The sequence below is a fragment of the Cherax quadricarinatus genome, chromosome 43 (assembly GCF_038502225.1).
Source record: "Cherax quadricarinatus isolate ZL_2023a chromosome 43, ASM3850222v1, whole genome shotgun sequence".
In the NCBI taxonomy this organism is placed as follows: Eukaryota; Metazoa; Arthropoda; class Malacostraca; order Decapoda; family Parastacidae; genus Cherax; species Cherax quadricarinatus.
The window spans coordinates 22,345,211-22,362,537 of record NC_091334.1 but is presented as its reverse complement, the minus strand read 5'-3'; the positions used below and the strand labels follow the sequence as shown (position 1 = coordinate 22,362,537).

The following is a 17,327-nucleotide window of genomic DNA, read 5'->3' as shown; positions in this document are numbered from 1 at the left end:
AACATTTGCACCCCATGAAAGTTCAAAATGGTGATGAGATGCCAAATTGCAAATTTTATGGACCACCATAATCTACACAACCCAAACCAGTATGGATTTAGTGTGGAAAGTTCATGTGTCATAACTACTAAACCATTATGATAGAACTGAGGAGGCATTGGAAGAAAACCAAAATGAAGATGTTGTACATACGGATTTTGCAAAGAGATCTGACAAATGCAATCATGGAGTGATTACACAAAATGAAGGCAAAAGGATATTCAATTTTCTGACAAACAGAAAAGAAAGCATAGTAGTAAACACAGCAATATCCAGTATTAACAAAAGCATAGCAGTAAAAACAGCAATATCCAGTATTAACAAAGTGAGAAGCTCAGTATCCTTAGGCAGGGTCCTGGCGCCTTTACATTGTTCTTCCATTTCTTGTTGGGTTCTTAAGGGTCACTGACAACTTATGTCATATTGATTCTTGCTTCCCGATGCATGGGAAGAGATACTGCTCAAAGCTGGGAGATAAAAGGGAACAGTAGTTTCCCTTGCAAACAGAAGCAGAAATGATAATTTGCCAAGTAGGCCAGGTGGACCCAAATGTCTAGGCCTCAGCAGAGCATAAGAAAGGGGGAACATTGCAAGAGGCCTATTGGCCCATAATGGGTAGGTCCTCCTCAAAATCAACCCACTAACAAAAATATTTGCCCAGCCCATTTTCAATGCTACCAAAGCACCACAACCCCAACCCTAGTTTAATAACCAGCTTCTCACCAAAACCACTAAGAAATTATCCACAAAGCAGAAAAATGGAGCTGATGCATGGTGCCCCTCTTGTAAAAATGCCCAGTGGGAAGAATAAGATAAGGATAAACATTTTAGAGAGAGAACAGGGAAAATTTGTCATGAGACCCAAGTGAGAGTAAGATGCCCACACACCAAGGCTGGCACAGAAGTCCCCAAAACTGAGCAATGAAATGAATGGTACAGAGTTCATTTTGCAAAAGAAATAGGAACAAAAAATTCCCAAGTAGGTTAGGTGGGCCTCCTTACCTACACCATCCTGATGGTAGAGGTGGAGGGTGTAGGCAGCTGAAAGTGTCTCTCATCTGTGTTCGAATCATGGAAGAACATTGCCCATAAACCACAGAATGGGTGGGGATCGAACTCATGGCATGTGAGGTCGAGCCCCACTGGACCAGCTGGCCACAATGAGATTCATTCAACTAGGTATACAGCCTCTCCTTACTTAATGACAGGGTTCTGTTCCTAAGACCATGTTGGTAAACGAATTTGTCACTAAGCAAGGAGCATACTATAATGGTAGTGGGTTTGTGATGAAAGGCTGTATTTATACACCATAGGGAGGGTAGCATGGGCCACAACTGGGACCACAAATGCAAGTTTTATGACTCACTTGCCATGAGTTCAAACCACTAGTACCATGGTTTGTTTACAACTGTTATTACTATTTCGTGAAACACATAACCCATATACACGTCCAAAAGGAATCTTATTTGACGTCATCCAGTGATGCTAATAACCACTTTGTTGAAGCACCTTAAGCAAAAATTGAAGGGGCAATATTAGTGACGATGGTGGTGGTGAAGTATAATTCGGAAGTAGTACGTAGTTAGACTCACCTGACAACATAGTTGAGGCAGACAACATACTGAGGCTTGTGATCCTTGGGACCGTGGATGAGAGTAGCTTGTGTTACCAGCCACACGTAGCCTCCAGCCCTGGCCAGGAATCTGTAACGACCAGTCTCCACCTGTCCCTTGCTCCGCACTGAAAGTAAAGTGAGAAGAATTAGCAGGGTGTCGCTCAGTTGACGGAGGATCTACCCCTCCATTACTACCTGCACTTAATGGCATACACTGCTTCAGGGTTCCATTTACATTATCAGTCATCCATCATTCATCATCATCAATCATCCATCAAAATCATTCATCATTACAAACATTCTCTTGCTAACTTCATGACTCAATAAATGCTGCTGATACACATATTAATTACATTTAATTAATACACAACCATCTGTAATTAAAATATAGCAGTTATCAAAAAAGTTGTTATATATGACAAGAGTAAGAGTAAAATGATGTACCACAAGAGTGTGTTAATGGCCAGTAAGAACCAAGGGATGGTGGTGGGTGGGAGAGGCTAACCAGTAAGAACTGTGGGATGGGACTAGGAGAGGAGAGGGGGTGCAGGTGAAGCTAGCCAACAGAGAAGCATTTAGCAGTGAAAAATCTACTTTTTCCAAAGTAAAAACCTTCAGGTCTAATCTTAAGACACTTTGTTCATGGAATACTTGGAGAGTGCAATATTACCATAGATATTACTTCCGGATCATACTTGGTGATGTAGATGACATTTTCTCAATGCCATGGAAGGACGATGTCTCAATACATTCTTGGATTACAAAGCAGATTTAAATCTTTTCATCAAATTCGAATATGAATGGGAAATTTAAGGTAAACAACCTTTCTTTGATGTTCTGATAAAACTGGTAGATAGAAATGTTAAGACAACATTATAGAGAACACACAAGCACTCCAGTACATATGCACACTGTCCCTCATGATGATTAAGACACACGTACAACAGTTGGGCATCTTTATTGTTGAAATGTTTCACCTACACAGTAGTAAATCGATAAAACCACCGAGTAGGGAAACGTCTTCATAATAAAGACACCCAGGTGTTGCACATGTCATATTCATCATCGTCAGGGACAAATCACTTGAGGTCAGTTGGTTCTCATTCCTGGTCAGGTCACTGGAGGGGAGGTTATACTGCCTTGTGGTGACGGTTAATTAATATCTTACTTATTCCAGGTGAAGGAACCATACCATGTAGCATAATGAGAGTGATTCCCTGGCTTCATCATAACCTCACTTGGAGTTTTTCCTACACAAGGTAACAGTGTTTAAAAACTGCAAGCTTAGAATTTCAATAGAGCCTAACACTGGTGAGTTTACACGTGAAATAAATGCTCTCACACGCTGCCCCTTGAAGCTACTGAAATAATTTTATACAGTAAATTTGAAACATATTGACAATAGAATTAATGAAGAAGCAGGTTGGTTGGTTAATGAGGTTTAAAACCTATCGACTAAACTAAATTCATTAAGGCTGCACGTAACCTTTTCACCATTAAACAAAATTACTTCTAATCCCTAAAATTTGGAATACAGTAAACTATCAGTGCATATACAGTGAAAGAAATATACGGCTCGGTGAATGTATCATGAAAAATAACCCACCTTTAAAATTTTATTCTTTGGCCTTTTAGTAATTTATACAGAAGGGGGTTACAATTCCAGTTGCTTCAGACATAACACCAGTCTACTATGACACGCATGGCTGATGTTGCAAAATTCTCACCCACTTACCCATGGAGGTGAAAGAAAATATTATATGATTAAGAACTATTGAGAGATTAGAAGAAAACACAGTTGAGTTTGTATACTCATACATGCACTTCTGTATGTATGAGAACTAGATTTAAGTAGAAGTAGCAAGATGTACTTCCCATCTTACGTGTTTATGAAACAAAGATATGTGTGTGTACTCACCTATTAGTGGTTGCTGGGGTAGAGCCACACCCTACATGGTGGTGAGGAGCCAGGACTGTGCCACACCCTACATGGTGGTGAGGAGCCAGGACTGTGCCACACCCTGCATGGTGGTGAGGAGCCAGGACTGTGCCACACCCTACATGGTGGTGAGGAGCCAGGACTGTGCCACACCCTACATGGTGGTGAGGAGCCAGGACTGTGGCACACCCTACATGGTGGTGAGGAGCCAGGACTGTGCCACACCCTACATGGTGGTGAGGAGCCAGGACTGTGCCACATGGTGGTGAGGAGCCCTACATGGTGGTGAGGAGCCAGGACTGTGCCACACCCTACATGGTGGTGAGGAGCCAGGACTGTGGCCACACCCTACATGGTGGTGAGGAGCCAGGACTGTGCCACACCCTACATGGTGGTGAGGAGCCAGGACTGTGCCACACCCTACATGGTGGTGAGGAGCCAGGACTGTGCCACACCCTACATGGTGGTGAGGAGCCAGGACTGTGCCACACCCTACATGGTGGTGAGGAGCCAGGACTGTGCCACACCCTACATGGTGGTGAGGAGCCAGGACTGTGCCACACCCTACATGGTGGTGAGGAGCCAGGACTGTGCCACACCCTGCATGGTGGTGAGGAGCCAGGACTGTGGCACACCCTACATGGTGGTGAGGAGCCAGGACTGTGGCACACCCTGCATGGTGGTGAGGAGCCAGGACTGTGGCACATCCTGCATGGTGGTGAGGAGCCAGGACTGTGGCACACCCTGCATGGTGGTGAGGAGCCAGGACTGTGCCACACCCTGCATGGTGGTGAGGAGAAAGGACTGTGCCACACCCTACATGGTGGTGAGGAGCCAGGACTGTGCCACACCCTACATGGTGGTGAGGAGCCAGGACTGTGCCACACCCTGCATGGTGGTGAGGAGCCAGGACTGTGCCACACTGTGCCTACATGGTGGTGAGGAGCCAGGACTGTGCCACACCCTGCATGGTGGTGAGGAGCCAGGACTGTGCCACACCCTACATGGTGGTGAGGAGCCAGGACTGTGCCACACCCTACATGGTGGTGAGGAGCCAGGACTGTGCCACACCCTACATGGTGGTGAGGAGCCAGGACTGTGGCACACCCTACATGGTGGTGAGGAGCCAGGACTGTGCCACACCCTACATGGTGGTGAGGAGCCAGGACTGTGCCACACCCTACATGGTGGTGAGGAGCCAGGACTGTGCCACACCCTACATGGTGGTGAGGAGCCAGGACTGTGCCACACCCTACATGGTGGTGAGGAGCCAGGACTGTGCCACACCCTACATGGTGGTGAGGAGCCAGGACTGTGCCACACCCTACATGGTGGTGAGGAGCCAGGACTGTGCCACACCCTACATGGTGGTGAGGAGCCAGGACTGTGCCACACCCTACATGGTGGTGAGGAGCCAGGACTGTGCCACACCCTACATGGTGGTGAGGAGCCAGGACTGTGCCACACCCTACATGGTGGTGAGGAGCCAGGACTGTGCCACACCCTACATGGTGGTGAGGAGCCAGGACTGTGCCACACCCTACATGGTGGTGAGGAGCCAGGACTGTGCCACACCCTACATGGTGGTGAGGAGCCAGGACTGTGCCACACCCTACATGGTGGTGAGGAGCCAGGACTGTGCCACACCCTACATGGTGGTGAGGAGCCAGGACTGTGCCACACCCTACATGGTGGTGAGGAGCCAGGACTGTGCCACACCCTACATGGTGGTGAGGAGCCAGGACTGTGCCACACCCTACATGGTGGTGAGGAGCCAGGACTGTGCCACACCCTACATGGTGGTGAGGAGCCAGGACTGTGCCACACCCTACATGGTGGTGAGGAGCCAGGACTGTGCCACACCCTACATGGTGGTGAGGAGCCAGGACTGTGCCACACCCTACATGGTGGTGAGGAGCCAGGACTGTGCCACACCCTACATGGTGGTGAGGAGCCAGGACTGTGCCACACCCTACATGGTGGTGAGGAGCCAGGACTGTGCCACACCCTACATGGTGGTGAGGAGCCAGGACTGTGCCACACCCTACATGGTGGTGAGGAGCCAGGACTGTGCCACACCCTACATGGTGGTGAGGAGCCAGGACTGTGCCACACCCTACATGGTGGTGAGGAGCCAGGACTGTGCCACACCCTACATGGTGGTGAGGAGCCAGGACTGTGCCACACCCTACATGGTGGTGAGGAGCCAGGACTGTGCCACACCCTACATGGTGGTGAGGAGCCAGGACTGTGCCACACCCTACATGGTGGTGAGGAGCCAGGACTGTGCCACACCCTACATGGTGGTGAGGAGCCAGGACTGTGCCACACCCTACATGGTGGTGAGGAGCCAGGACTGTGCCACACCCTACATGGTGGTGAGGAGCCAGGACTGTGCCACACCCTACATGGTGGTGAGGAGCCAGGACTGTGCCACACCCTACATGGTGGTGAGGAGCCAGGACTGTGCCACACCCTACATGGTGGTGAGGAGCCAGGACTGTGCCACACCCTACATGGTGGTGAGGAGCCAGGACTGTGCCACACCCTACATGGTGGTGAGGAGCCAGGACTGTGCCACACCCTACATGGTGGTGAGGAGCCAGGACTGTGCCACACCCTACATGGTGGTGAGGAGCCAGGACTGTGCCACACCCTACATGGTGGTGAGGAGCCAGGACTGTGCCACACCCTACATGGTGGTGAGGAGCCAGGACTGTGCCACACCCTACATGGTGGTGAGGAGCCAGGACTGTGCCACACCCTACATGGTGGTGAGGAGCCAGGACTGTGCCACACCCTACATGGTGGTGAGGAGCCAGGACTGTGCCACACCCTACATGGTGGTGAGGAGCCAGGACTGTGCCACACCCTACATGGTGGTGAGGAGCCAGGACTGTGCCACACCCTACATGGTGGTGAGGAGCCAGGACTGTGCCACACCCTACATGGTGGTGAGGAGCCAGGACTGTGCCACACCCTACATGGTGGTGAGGAGCCAGGACTGTGCCACACCCTACATGGTGGTGAGGAGCCAGGACTGTGCCACACCCTACATGGTGGTGAGGAGCCAGGACTGTGCCACACCCTACATGGTGGTGAGGAGCCAGGACTGTGCCACACCCTACATGGTGGTGAGGAGCCAGGACTGTGCCACACCCTACATGGTGGTGAGGAGCCAGGACTGTGCCACACCCTACATGGTGGTGAGGAGCCAGGACTGTGCCACACCCTACATGGTGGTGAGGAGCCAGGACTGTGCCACACCCTACATGGTGGTGAGGAGCCAGGACTGTGCCACACCCTACATGGTGGTGAGGAGCCAGGACTGTGCCACACCCTACATGGTGGTGAGGAGCCAGGACTGTGCCACACCCTACATGGTGGTGAGGAGCCAGGACTGTGCCACACCCTACATGGTGGTGAGGAGCCAGGACTGTGGCACACCCTACATGGTGGTGAGGAGCCAGGACTGTGGCACACCCTACATGGTGGTGAGGAGCCAGGACTGCGCCACACCCTACATGGTGGTGAGGAGCCAGGACTGTGCCACACCCTACATGGTGGTGAGGAGCCAGGACTGTGCCACACCCTACATGGTGGTGAGGAGCCAGGACTGTGCCACACCCTACATGGTGGTGAGGAGCCAGGACTGTGCCACACCCTACATGGTTGTGAGGAGCCAGGACTGTGCCACACCCTACATGGTGGTGAGGAGCCAGGACTGTGCCACACCCTACATGGTGGTGAGGAGCCAGGACTGTGGAACACCCTACATGGTGGTGAGGAGCCAGGACTGTGCCACACCCTACATGGTGGTGAGGAGCCAGGACTGTGCCACACCCTACATGGTGGTGAGGAGCCAGGACTGTGGAACACCCTACATGGTGGTGAGGAGCCAGGACTGTGCCACACCCTACATGGTGGTGAGGAGCCAGGACTGTGCCACACCCTACATGGTGGTGAGGAGCCAGGACTGTGCCACACCCTACATGGTGGTGAGGAGCCAGGACTGTGCCACACCCTACATGGTGGTGAGGAGCCAGGACTGTGCCACACCCTACATGGTGGTGAGGAGCCAGGACTGTGGCACACCCTACATGGTGGTGAGGAGCCAGGACTGTGCCACACCCTACATGGTGGTGAGGAGCCAGGACTGTCCCACACCCTACATGGTGGTGAGGAGCCAGGACTGTGGAACACCCTACATGGTGGTGAGGAGCCAGGACTGTGCCACACCCTACATGGTGGTGAGGAGCCAGGACTGTGGAACACCCTACATGGTGGTGAGGAGCCAGGACTGTGCCACACCCTACATGGTGGTGAGGAGCCAGGACTGTGCCACACCCTACATGGTGGTAAGGAGCCAGGACTGTGCCACACCCTCGCAGTAAAACTGAAATGCACATTTACCCTCAACATTCATTACTTAGTCCAGTAACACTACGGTGGAGGAACACTGGAAAAACACTGGGTGGACGAACACTGGGAGGAGGAACACTGGGAGGAGGAACACTGGGAGGAGGAACAGTGGGTGGAAGAACACTAGGAGGAGGAACACTGGATGAACAATGGAAGAACACTGGGTGGACGAACACTGGGAGGAGGAACAGTGGGTGGAATAACACTAGGAGGAGGAACACTGGATGAACAATGGAAGAACACTGGGTGGACGAACACCAGGAGGAGGAACACTAGAAGAACACTGGGAGGAGGAACACTGGGTGGACGAACACTGGGAGGAACACTGGGTGGAAGAACACTGGGACGAGGAACACTGGAAGAACACTGGGAGGAACACTGGATGAACATTGGAAGAACACTGGGTGGACGAACACTGGGAGGAGGAACACTGGGTGGAAGAACACTGGGAGGAGGAACACTGGAAGAACACTGGAAGGAACAATGGATGAACATTGGAAGAGCACTGGGAGGAACACTGGATGAACATTGGAAGAACACTGGGTGGACGCACACTGGGAAGAGGAACACTGGAAGAACACTGGGTGGACGAACACTAGGAGTAGGAACGCTGGAAGAACACTGGGTGGACGAACACTGGGAGGAGGAACAGTGGGTGGAAGAACACTAGGAGGAGGAACACTGGACGAACACTAGGAGGAACACTGGAAGAACACTGGGTGGACGAACACTGGGAGGAGGAACACTGGAAGAAAACTGGGAGGAGGAACACTGGGTAGAAGTTTCTGGAAGAAAATTGGGAGGAAGAACACTGGGTGGAAGAACACTGGGAGGAGGAACACTGGAAGAATGCTGGGAGCAGGAACACTGGAAGGAGGAACACTACTGGTGCTGACTGACGACACTATTGGTGGTGGCTGACACTACTACTAGTGCTGGCTGACAACACTACTGGTGCTGGCTGACAACACTACTGGTGCTGGTTGACAACACTACTGGTGCTCTCTGACAACACTACTGTTGCTGGTTGACAACACTACTGTTGCTGGTTGACAACACTACTGTTGCTGTTTGATAACACTACTGGTGCTGGCTGACAACACTACTGCCCCTGGAAATATAAACACATATGCAGTATAATGTGATCCTTTATTGACTACGTTTCGCCCACACAGTGGGCTTTTTCAAGTCACAAACAGAACTACCTGGGGTGGAAGGAACGCGAGTATTTATAGTCCGGTTCAGAATGTTGAGGTCAGGTGGAGAATGCTGCATCAAATGATGTACCGAGTGCGGTTATAGAGTCTAAAAACTTGGGTAGCTTTTTATAACCCCACTCGGTACATCATCAGATGCAGCATTCTCCACCTGACCTCAACATTCTGAACCGGACTATAAATACTCGCGTTCCTTCCACCCCAGGTAGTTCTGTTTGTGACTTGAAAAAGCCCACTGTGTGGGCGAAACGTAGTCAATAAAGGATCACATTATACTGCATATGATCGTCAGGTCCCAAGTACCATTCGTCTCCATTCACTCCTATCTAACACGCTCACGCACGCTTGCTGGAAGTCCAAGCCCCTTGCCCACAAAACCTCCTTTACCCCCTCTCTCCAACCCTTTCGAGGACGACCCCTACCCCGCCTTCCTTCCCCTATAGATTTATATGCTTTCCATGTCATTCTACTTTGATCCATTCTCTCTAAATGACCAAACCACCTCAACAACCCCTCTTCTGCCCTCTGACTAATACTTTTATTAACTCCACACCTTCTCCTAATTTCCACACTCCGAATTTTCTGTAAAATATTTACACCACACATTGCCCTTAAACAGGACATCTCCACTGCCTCCAACCGTCTCCTCGCTACTGCATTTACCACCCAAGCTTCACACCCATATAAGAGTGTTGGTACTACTATACTTTCATACATTCCCTTCTTTGCCTCCATAGATAACGTTTTTTGACTCCACATATACCTCAAAGCACCACTCACCTTTTTTCCCTCATCAATTCTATGATTAACCTCATCCTTCATAAATCCATCCGCCGACACGTCAACTCCCAAGTATCTGAAAACATTCACTTCTTCCATACTCCTCCTCCCCAATTTGATATCCAATTTTTCTTTATCTAAATCATTTGACACCCTCATCACCTTACTCTTTTCTATGTTCACTTTCAACTTTCTACCTTTACACACATTCCCAAACTCATCCACTAACCTTTGCAATTTTTCTTTAGAATCTCCCATAAGCACAGTATCATCAGCAAAAAGTAACTGTGTCAATTCCCATTTTGAATTTGATTCCCCAAAATTTAATCCCACCCCTCTCCCGAACACCCTAGCATTTACTTCTTTTACAACCCCATCTATAAATATATTAAACAACCATGGTGACATTACACATCCCTGTCTAAGACCTACTTTTACCGGGAAGTAGTCTCCCTCTCTTCTACACACCCTAACCTGAGCCTCACTATCCTCATAAAAACTCTTTACAGCATTTAATAACTTACCACCTATTCCATATACTTGCAACATCTGCCACATTGCTCCTCTATCCACTCTATCATATGCCTTTTCTAAATCCATAAATGCAATAAAAACTTCCCTACCTTTATCTAAATACTGTTCACATATATGCTTCAATGTAAACACTTGATCTACACATCCCCTACCCACTCTGAAACCTCCTTGCTCATCCGCAATCCTACATTCTGTCTTACCTCTAATTCTTTCAATTATAACCCTACCATACACTTTTCCTGGTATACTCAATAAGCTTATTCCTCTATAATTTTTACAGTCTCTTTTGTCCCCTTTCCCTTTATATAAAGGGACTATACATGCTCTCCGCCAATCCCTAGGTACCTTCCCCTCTTTCATACATTTATTAAACAAAAGTACCAACCACTCCAACACTATATCCCCCCCTGCTTTTAACATTTCTGTCATGATCCCATCAGTTCCAGCTGCTTTACCCCCTTTCATTTTACGTAATGCCTCACGTACCTCCCCCACACTTACATTCTGCTCTTCTTCACTCCTAAAAGATGGTATACCTCCCTGACCAGTGCATGAAATTACTGCCTCTGTTTCTTCCTTAACATTTAAAAGTTCCTCAAAATATTCTCGCCATCTACCCAATACCTCCATCTCCCCATCTACTAACTCCCCTACTCTGTTTTTTAACTGACAAATCCATATTTTCCCTAGGCTTTCTTAACTTGTTTAACTCACTCCAAAATTTTTTTCTTATTTTCATTAAAATTTCTTGACAGTGCCTCTCCCACTCTATCATCTGCTCTCCTTTTGCACTCTCTCACCACTCTCTTTACCTTTCTTTTACTCTCCATATACTCTGCTCTTCTTATAACACTTCTGCTTTGTAAAAACCTCTCATAAGCTACCTTTTTCTCTTTTATCACACCCTTTACTTCATCATTCCACCAATCACTCCTCTTTCCTCCTGCACCCACCCTCCTATAACCACAAACTTCTGCCCCACATTCTAATACTGCATTTTTAAAACTATTCCAACCCTCTTCAACCCCCCCCACTACTCATCTTTGCACTAGCCCACCTTTCTGCCAATAGTCGCTTATATCTCACCCGAACTTCCTCCTCCCTTAGTTTATACACTTTCACCTCCCTCTTACTTGTTGTTGCCACCTTCCTCTTTTCCCATCTACCTCTTACTCTAACTGTAGCTACAACTAAATAATGATCCGATATATCAGTTGCCCCTCTATAAACATGTACATCCTGGAGCCTACCCATCAACCTTTTATCCACCAATACATAATCTAATAAACTACTTTCATTACGTGCTACATCATACCTTGTATATTTATTTATCCTCTTTTTCATAAAATATGTATTACTTATTACCAAATTTCTTTCTACACATAGCTCAATTAAAGGCTCCCCATTTACATTTACCCCTGGCACCCCAAATTTACCTACTACTCCCTCCATAACATTTTTACCCACTTTAGCATTGAAATCCCCAACCACCATTACTCTCACACTTGATTCAAAACTCCCCACGCATTCACTCAACATTTCCCAAATCTCTCTCTCTCCTCTACACTTCTCTCTTCTCCAGGTGCATACACGCTTATTATAACCCACTTTTCACATCCAATCTTTATTTTACTCCACATAATCCTTGAATTTATACATTTGTAGTCCCTCTTTTCCTGCCATAGCTTATCCTTCAACATTATTGCTACTCCTTCTTTAGCTCTAACTCTATTTGAAACCCCTGACCTAATCCCATTTATTCCTCTCCACTGAAACTCTCCCACCCCCTTCAGCTTTGTTTCACTTAAAGCCAGGACATCCAGCTTCTTCTCATTCATAACATCCACAATCATCTCTTTCTTATCATCTGCACAACATCCACGCACATTCAGACTTCCCACTTTGACAATTTTCTTCTTCTTATTCTTTTTAGTAATCTTTACAGGAAAAGGGGTTACTAGCCCATTGTTCCCGGCATTTTAGTTGACTTTTACAACACGCATGGCTTACGGAGGAAAGATTCTTATTCCACTTCCCCATGGATATAAAAGGAAAATTAATAAGACCAAGAACTATTAAGATAAAAATCAAAGAAAACTCAGATGAGTGTGTATAAATAAATGTGTACATGTATGTATAGTGTGACCTAAGTGTAAGTAGAAGTAGCAAGACATGCCTGTAATCTTGCATATTTATGAGACAGACAAAAGACACCAGCAATCCTACCATCATGTAAAACAATCACAGGCTTTCGTTTTACACTCACTTGGCAGGACGGTAGTACCTCCCTGGGTGGTTGCTGTCTAACAACCTAAACCATACACTATATATATATATATATATATATATATATATATATATATATATATATTACGAGTCTATTATTATTATATATTAGGCCTATAATGGCCGCATCATCCACCAGTTTACATACATAAGGCGTCTGGAGGTTAGTCTGATTTCCAGGAGCCGGGTTCGATTCCCGGCTGGTCGGGAATCATGAATGCATTTATACATAAACGTGTATCATCTAAATTCCTCTCCCTTGTGTCTCTTCTCTATCTCCCATATACAATTTCTGTCACCTCACTCTAGGCTGATGTAGATATCTTCACAAATATTCCATTTGTTGTGTGTACAGGCCAGGTTAGATGGTAATTTCCAAGTGATAGTGACTCCAGCTCTGATCCAACCAAGCCTTTCAAGCTCTCCTAACTGATGAACCTTTAATGGAATACTTGACGATAACCTTATTGACCTGCTGTAGTCTGCCAGATAAGGATGACTATTGAAGTCTCCCAGCTCTGACACTACTGAAGTCTCCCAGCTCAGACTGACACTACTGAAGTCTCCCAGCTCAGACTGACACTACTGAAGTCTCCCAGCTCAGACTGACACTACTGAAGTCTCCCAGCTCACTGTATGAGCACCATACCGTGTGAGGGAATATAATAAGATACATCAGCACAACCATCACTCCCATACTGCCTCACCCACTCTATCTTTATATTGATAAAGCCACTGGATGGCGAAACGTCTACAATAAAGATACCCAGATGTTGCACATGTGTCTTAATCTCATCTTGTCGGTATTGTATACCATTCGTACACAACTTGTCAGACACTGCATCATCATGGAATCTTAATTCTGAGGACATGTACATAACCTTCACGACTACGACAACTACTACTACAACTAACCCATCTCTTTGGGAAGGACCTACTTCCACTGGGGAATCCCGCCTACCAGTGAATATGCCCTCGTCTGCTACACCTGACGTTACTATATAAGCGCCAGGATTCTTTCTTCTGCTTCAGAATCTCCACGACTATAGTGCTCTTCGCACCTACTCCTAGGTTGAGGGACTGATTACCTCATCTTCTGTACATAGTTCTACTGTCTTCAAGTTATGTCCTAGAATTTGTATTGATAAAGCCACTGGATGGCGAAACGTCTACAATAAAGATACCCAGATGTTGCACATGTGTCTTAATCTCATCTATCTTTATACCCTTACACATTTTAAACCCTTACACACTCATTCTTTATACCCTCACACACTCCTTTATACCCCCTGACACACTCCATCTTTCACACTGTCATGTACACTCACAGCGGACATAAATATATATACTCGCAACAATTTCGTATTATTTGCAGATACCAAAATAAGAGAGAAAATCATCCACTACGGTAGAAGACAGGAAAAAAATGCAAGACGATATAAAGATATTATAAGTGAAGTCTTTCAATGGGCAGTGGAGAATAACATGACGTCCAGTGGTGACAAGTTCCAGCTGCTTAGATATGGAAAGAATGAAGACCTCAAAATGGATACAAGAGGAGCACCAAACAGAAGAAAAGGAACACGTGAAGGATCTGGGTGTAATAGTGTCAGGTGACTTTTCTTTCAAAGAACACTATAAGGCTAATGTCACGACGACCAGGGGAAACGATGGGGTGGATAATGAGGACTCTCAGGACAAGGGGAAATAATGCCAGTGGTGACACTTGTCAAATCGCTCGTGCTCTCTGGCTTGAAGTATTATTCAGTGCTGGCGGCGCCATTCAGTGCAGGAGAGATCTCAGAGCTGGAACATACTCAAAATATCATTTATGTATGGCCCCGCATACAGCCAGTAAAACATTTAAATTACCGGGAATGCCTCAAAGTTCGAAATATGTACTCACTGGAGCGGAGCAGACGTACATGATGACATACATACATGGCATACTGTCATAACAATATGCTGGAATGAGAATAAACCTAATGAAAGGTAGGGGCCCAGTGGGTACAATAGGAGAACACTGCATCAACATACGTGGCCCCAGACTATTGAATATCTGCCAGATATCAGAAACACTACTGGAACGAGTGTAAGTCTTCAAGAAGAAACTAGATGATTTCCTTCACCAAGTACCAGATCAACTAAGCTGCTACAAATATATCAAACAGCGGGCTGCCAGCAGGAATAGCCAGGTTGGCCTGGCAAGCCTGGCGCAGAGCCTGACTGACGGGAGTAGGAAAACTCTCGAAACCCATCAAATGTATATCAAGGGTAAAAGTATATACCGTATAACTCCTTACTTTTATGTGGCTCCTTCCCCTCCTGTGTTGTGAAGACAATACTGATTGTTCCTTCCAGCAGTGGTCACGTGACGGAGGACCATACTGGTAGGGTAGAGCAGTAGAGGATAGGTAAGACCAGCAGATGGAAGGTAAGAGCAACAGAGGGGAAGGTAAGAGCAGGAAGGAGGGAGGGGTCGAGGGAAGGGGGTAGGGTAAGTTGGAGTAACAGGAGCAATGCCAGAGTCAACACTGAAGATGGTAACTGACAGCACCAGCTGCTACTGCTGCTCCAACATTAACAATACATACCACAAAATTTCCCACAAAAAAGTTCGATAAATGTCTCAATAATAAAGAGTGGCACAGTAGCCTGCGTGCCACACTGGCCTCAGTGCCACACGAAAGCTGTCAAGCCACGAAAACCCAAGCCAAAACAGTGACTTGCGTGCCGCATGCGAGCATACCTGTGACCTATTTCAATTATTTTTAATCTACCAATCCGTGTGTTGGCCACGTTTCCCTGAGTGTCTGTTAAATCAAGCTGTTACTATTAGCAACATACATAATACAGAAACGTACAGACCTTGTATACTTCTGTATCCAGCTATGATCATGACTGTTTCTTAGAAAGCGTCCGATACTTCTTTCTTTATCTTCTCCCAGTCAATTTTCTGATGGTTGAAATCAAGTTTGGTGAACATGCCTTCTGGTACACTATTTCCAGAGTTTACTACCTCTGCATTTGTACTTTTATTATATTGTGATCAGAGTATATTGTATTTGTAACCTGTTATGTCTCTGATTAATTCTTCATCATTTGTGAAGATCAGGGCCGGTGTATTTTAATTTCTAGTGGGGGTCTGCAATGTGTTTGTGAAAAGTTTGCTTTGAAGCAGCCTATTAGATCTCTGGCATGTATGTGTTGAGCTAGTGTGGTGCCAGGAGCTAGTTCTAGCACAACGCTGTGATTTACCATCTTCTGTTTAACGTTTCCAAGACTGTAATCTCCGAGGAGGATATCTGACGTGATAAGACGTCTAGTTCCCTTATCAGTTTCATGAAGTCAGTTGTTGTTGACGATGATTTATACACAAGGAAAATTACTACATTCTTGTTCCCCACATTAATACCCACAACTTGTTCCCCACATTAATACCCACAACTTGTTCCCCACATTAATACCCACAACTTGTTCCCCACATTAATACCCACAACTTGTTCCCCACATTAATACCCACAACTTGTTCCCCACATTAATACCCACAACTTGTTCCCCACATTAATCCCCACAACTTGTTCCCCACATTAATACCCACAACTTGTTCCCCACATTAATACCCACAACTTGTTCCCCACATTAATACCCACAACTTGTTCCCCACATTAATACCCACAACTTGTTCCCCACATTAATACCCACAACTTGTTCCCCACATTAATACCCACAACTTGTTCCCCACATTAATACCCACAACTTGTTCCCCACATTAATACCCACAACTTGTTCCCCACATTAATACCCACAACTTGTTCCCCACATTAATACCCACAACTTGTTCCCCACATTAATACCCACAACTTGTTCCCCACATTAATACCCACAACTTGTTCCCCACATTAATACCCACAACTTGTTCCCCACATTAATACCCACAACTTGTTCCCCACATTAATACCCACAACTTGTTCCCCACATTAATACCCACAACTTGTTCCCCACATTAATACCCACAACTTGTTCCCCACATTAATACCCACAACTTGTTCCCCACATTAATACCCACAACTTGTTCCCAACATTAATACCCACAACTTGTTCCCCACATTAATACCCACAACTTGTTCCCCACATTAATACCCACAACTTGTTCCCCACATTAATACCCACAACTTGTTCCCCACATTAATACCCACAACTTGTTCCCCACATTAATACCCACAACTTGTTCCCCACATTAATACCCACAACTTGTTCCCCACATTAATACCCACAACTTGTTCCCCACATTAATACCCACAACTTGTTCCCCACATTAATACCCACAACTTGTTCCCCACATTAATACCCACAACTTGTTCCCCACATTAATACCCACAACTTGTTCCCCACATTAATACCCACAACTTGTTCCCCACATTAATACCCACAACTTGTTCCCCACATTAATACCCACAACTTGTTCCCCACATTAATACCCACAACTTGTTCC

The 17,327-nt window shown here is 46.7% G+C and overlaps 1 protein-coding gene across 8 annotated transcripts in view; it reads right to left on the bottom strand.

Moving 5' to 3' along the window:
* The window catches only part of LOC128686390 (protein similar), a 688,895-nt gene that overhangs the window by 74,169 nt on the left and 597,399 nt on the right, over positions 1-17,327 (bottom strand). For all 8 annotated transcript variants that reach the window (XR_011393121.1, XM_070093685.1, XM_070093687.1 and 5 more), the window contains one exon: positions 1,632-1,779. Coding sequence is in view for 7 of the 8 variants with exons in the window: in XM_070093685.1 (XP_069949786.1) it covers positions 1,632-1,779 (148 nt within the window). In the remaining variant the exon portion in view is untranslated. The remainder of the gene's footprint in view (positions 1-1,631; positions 1,780-17,327) is intronic.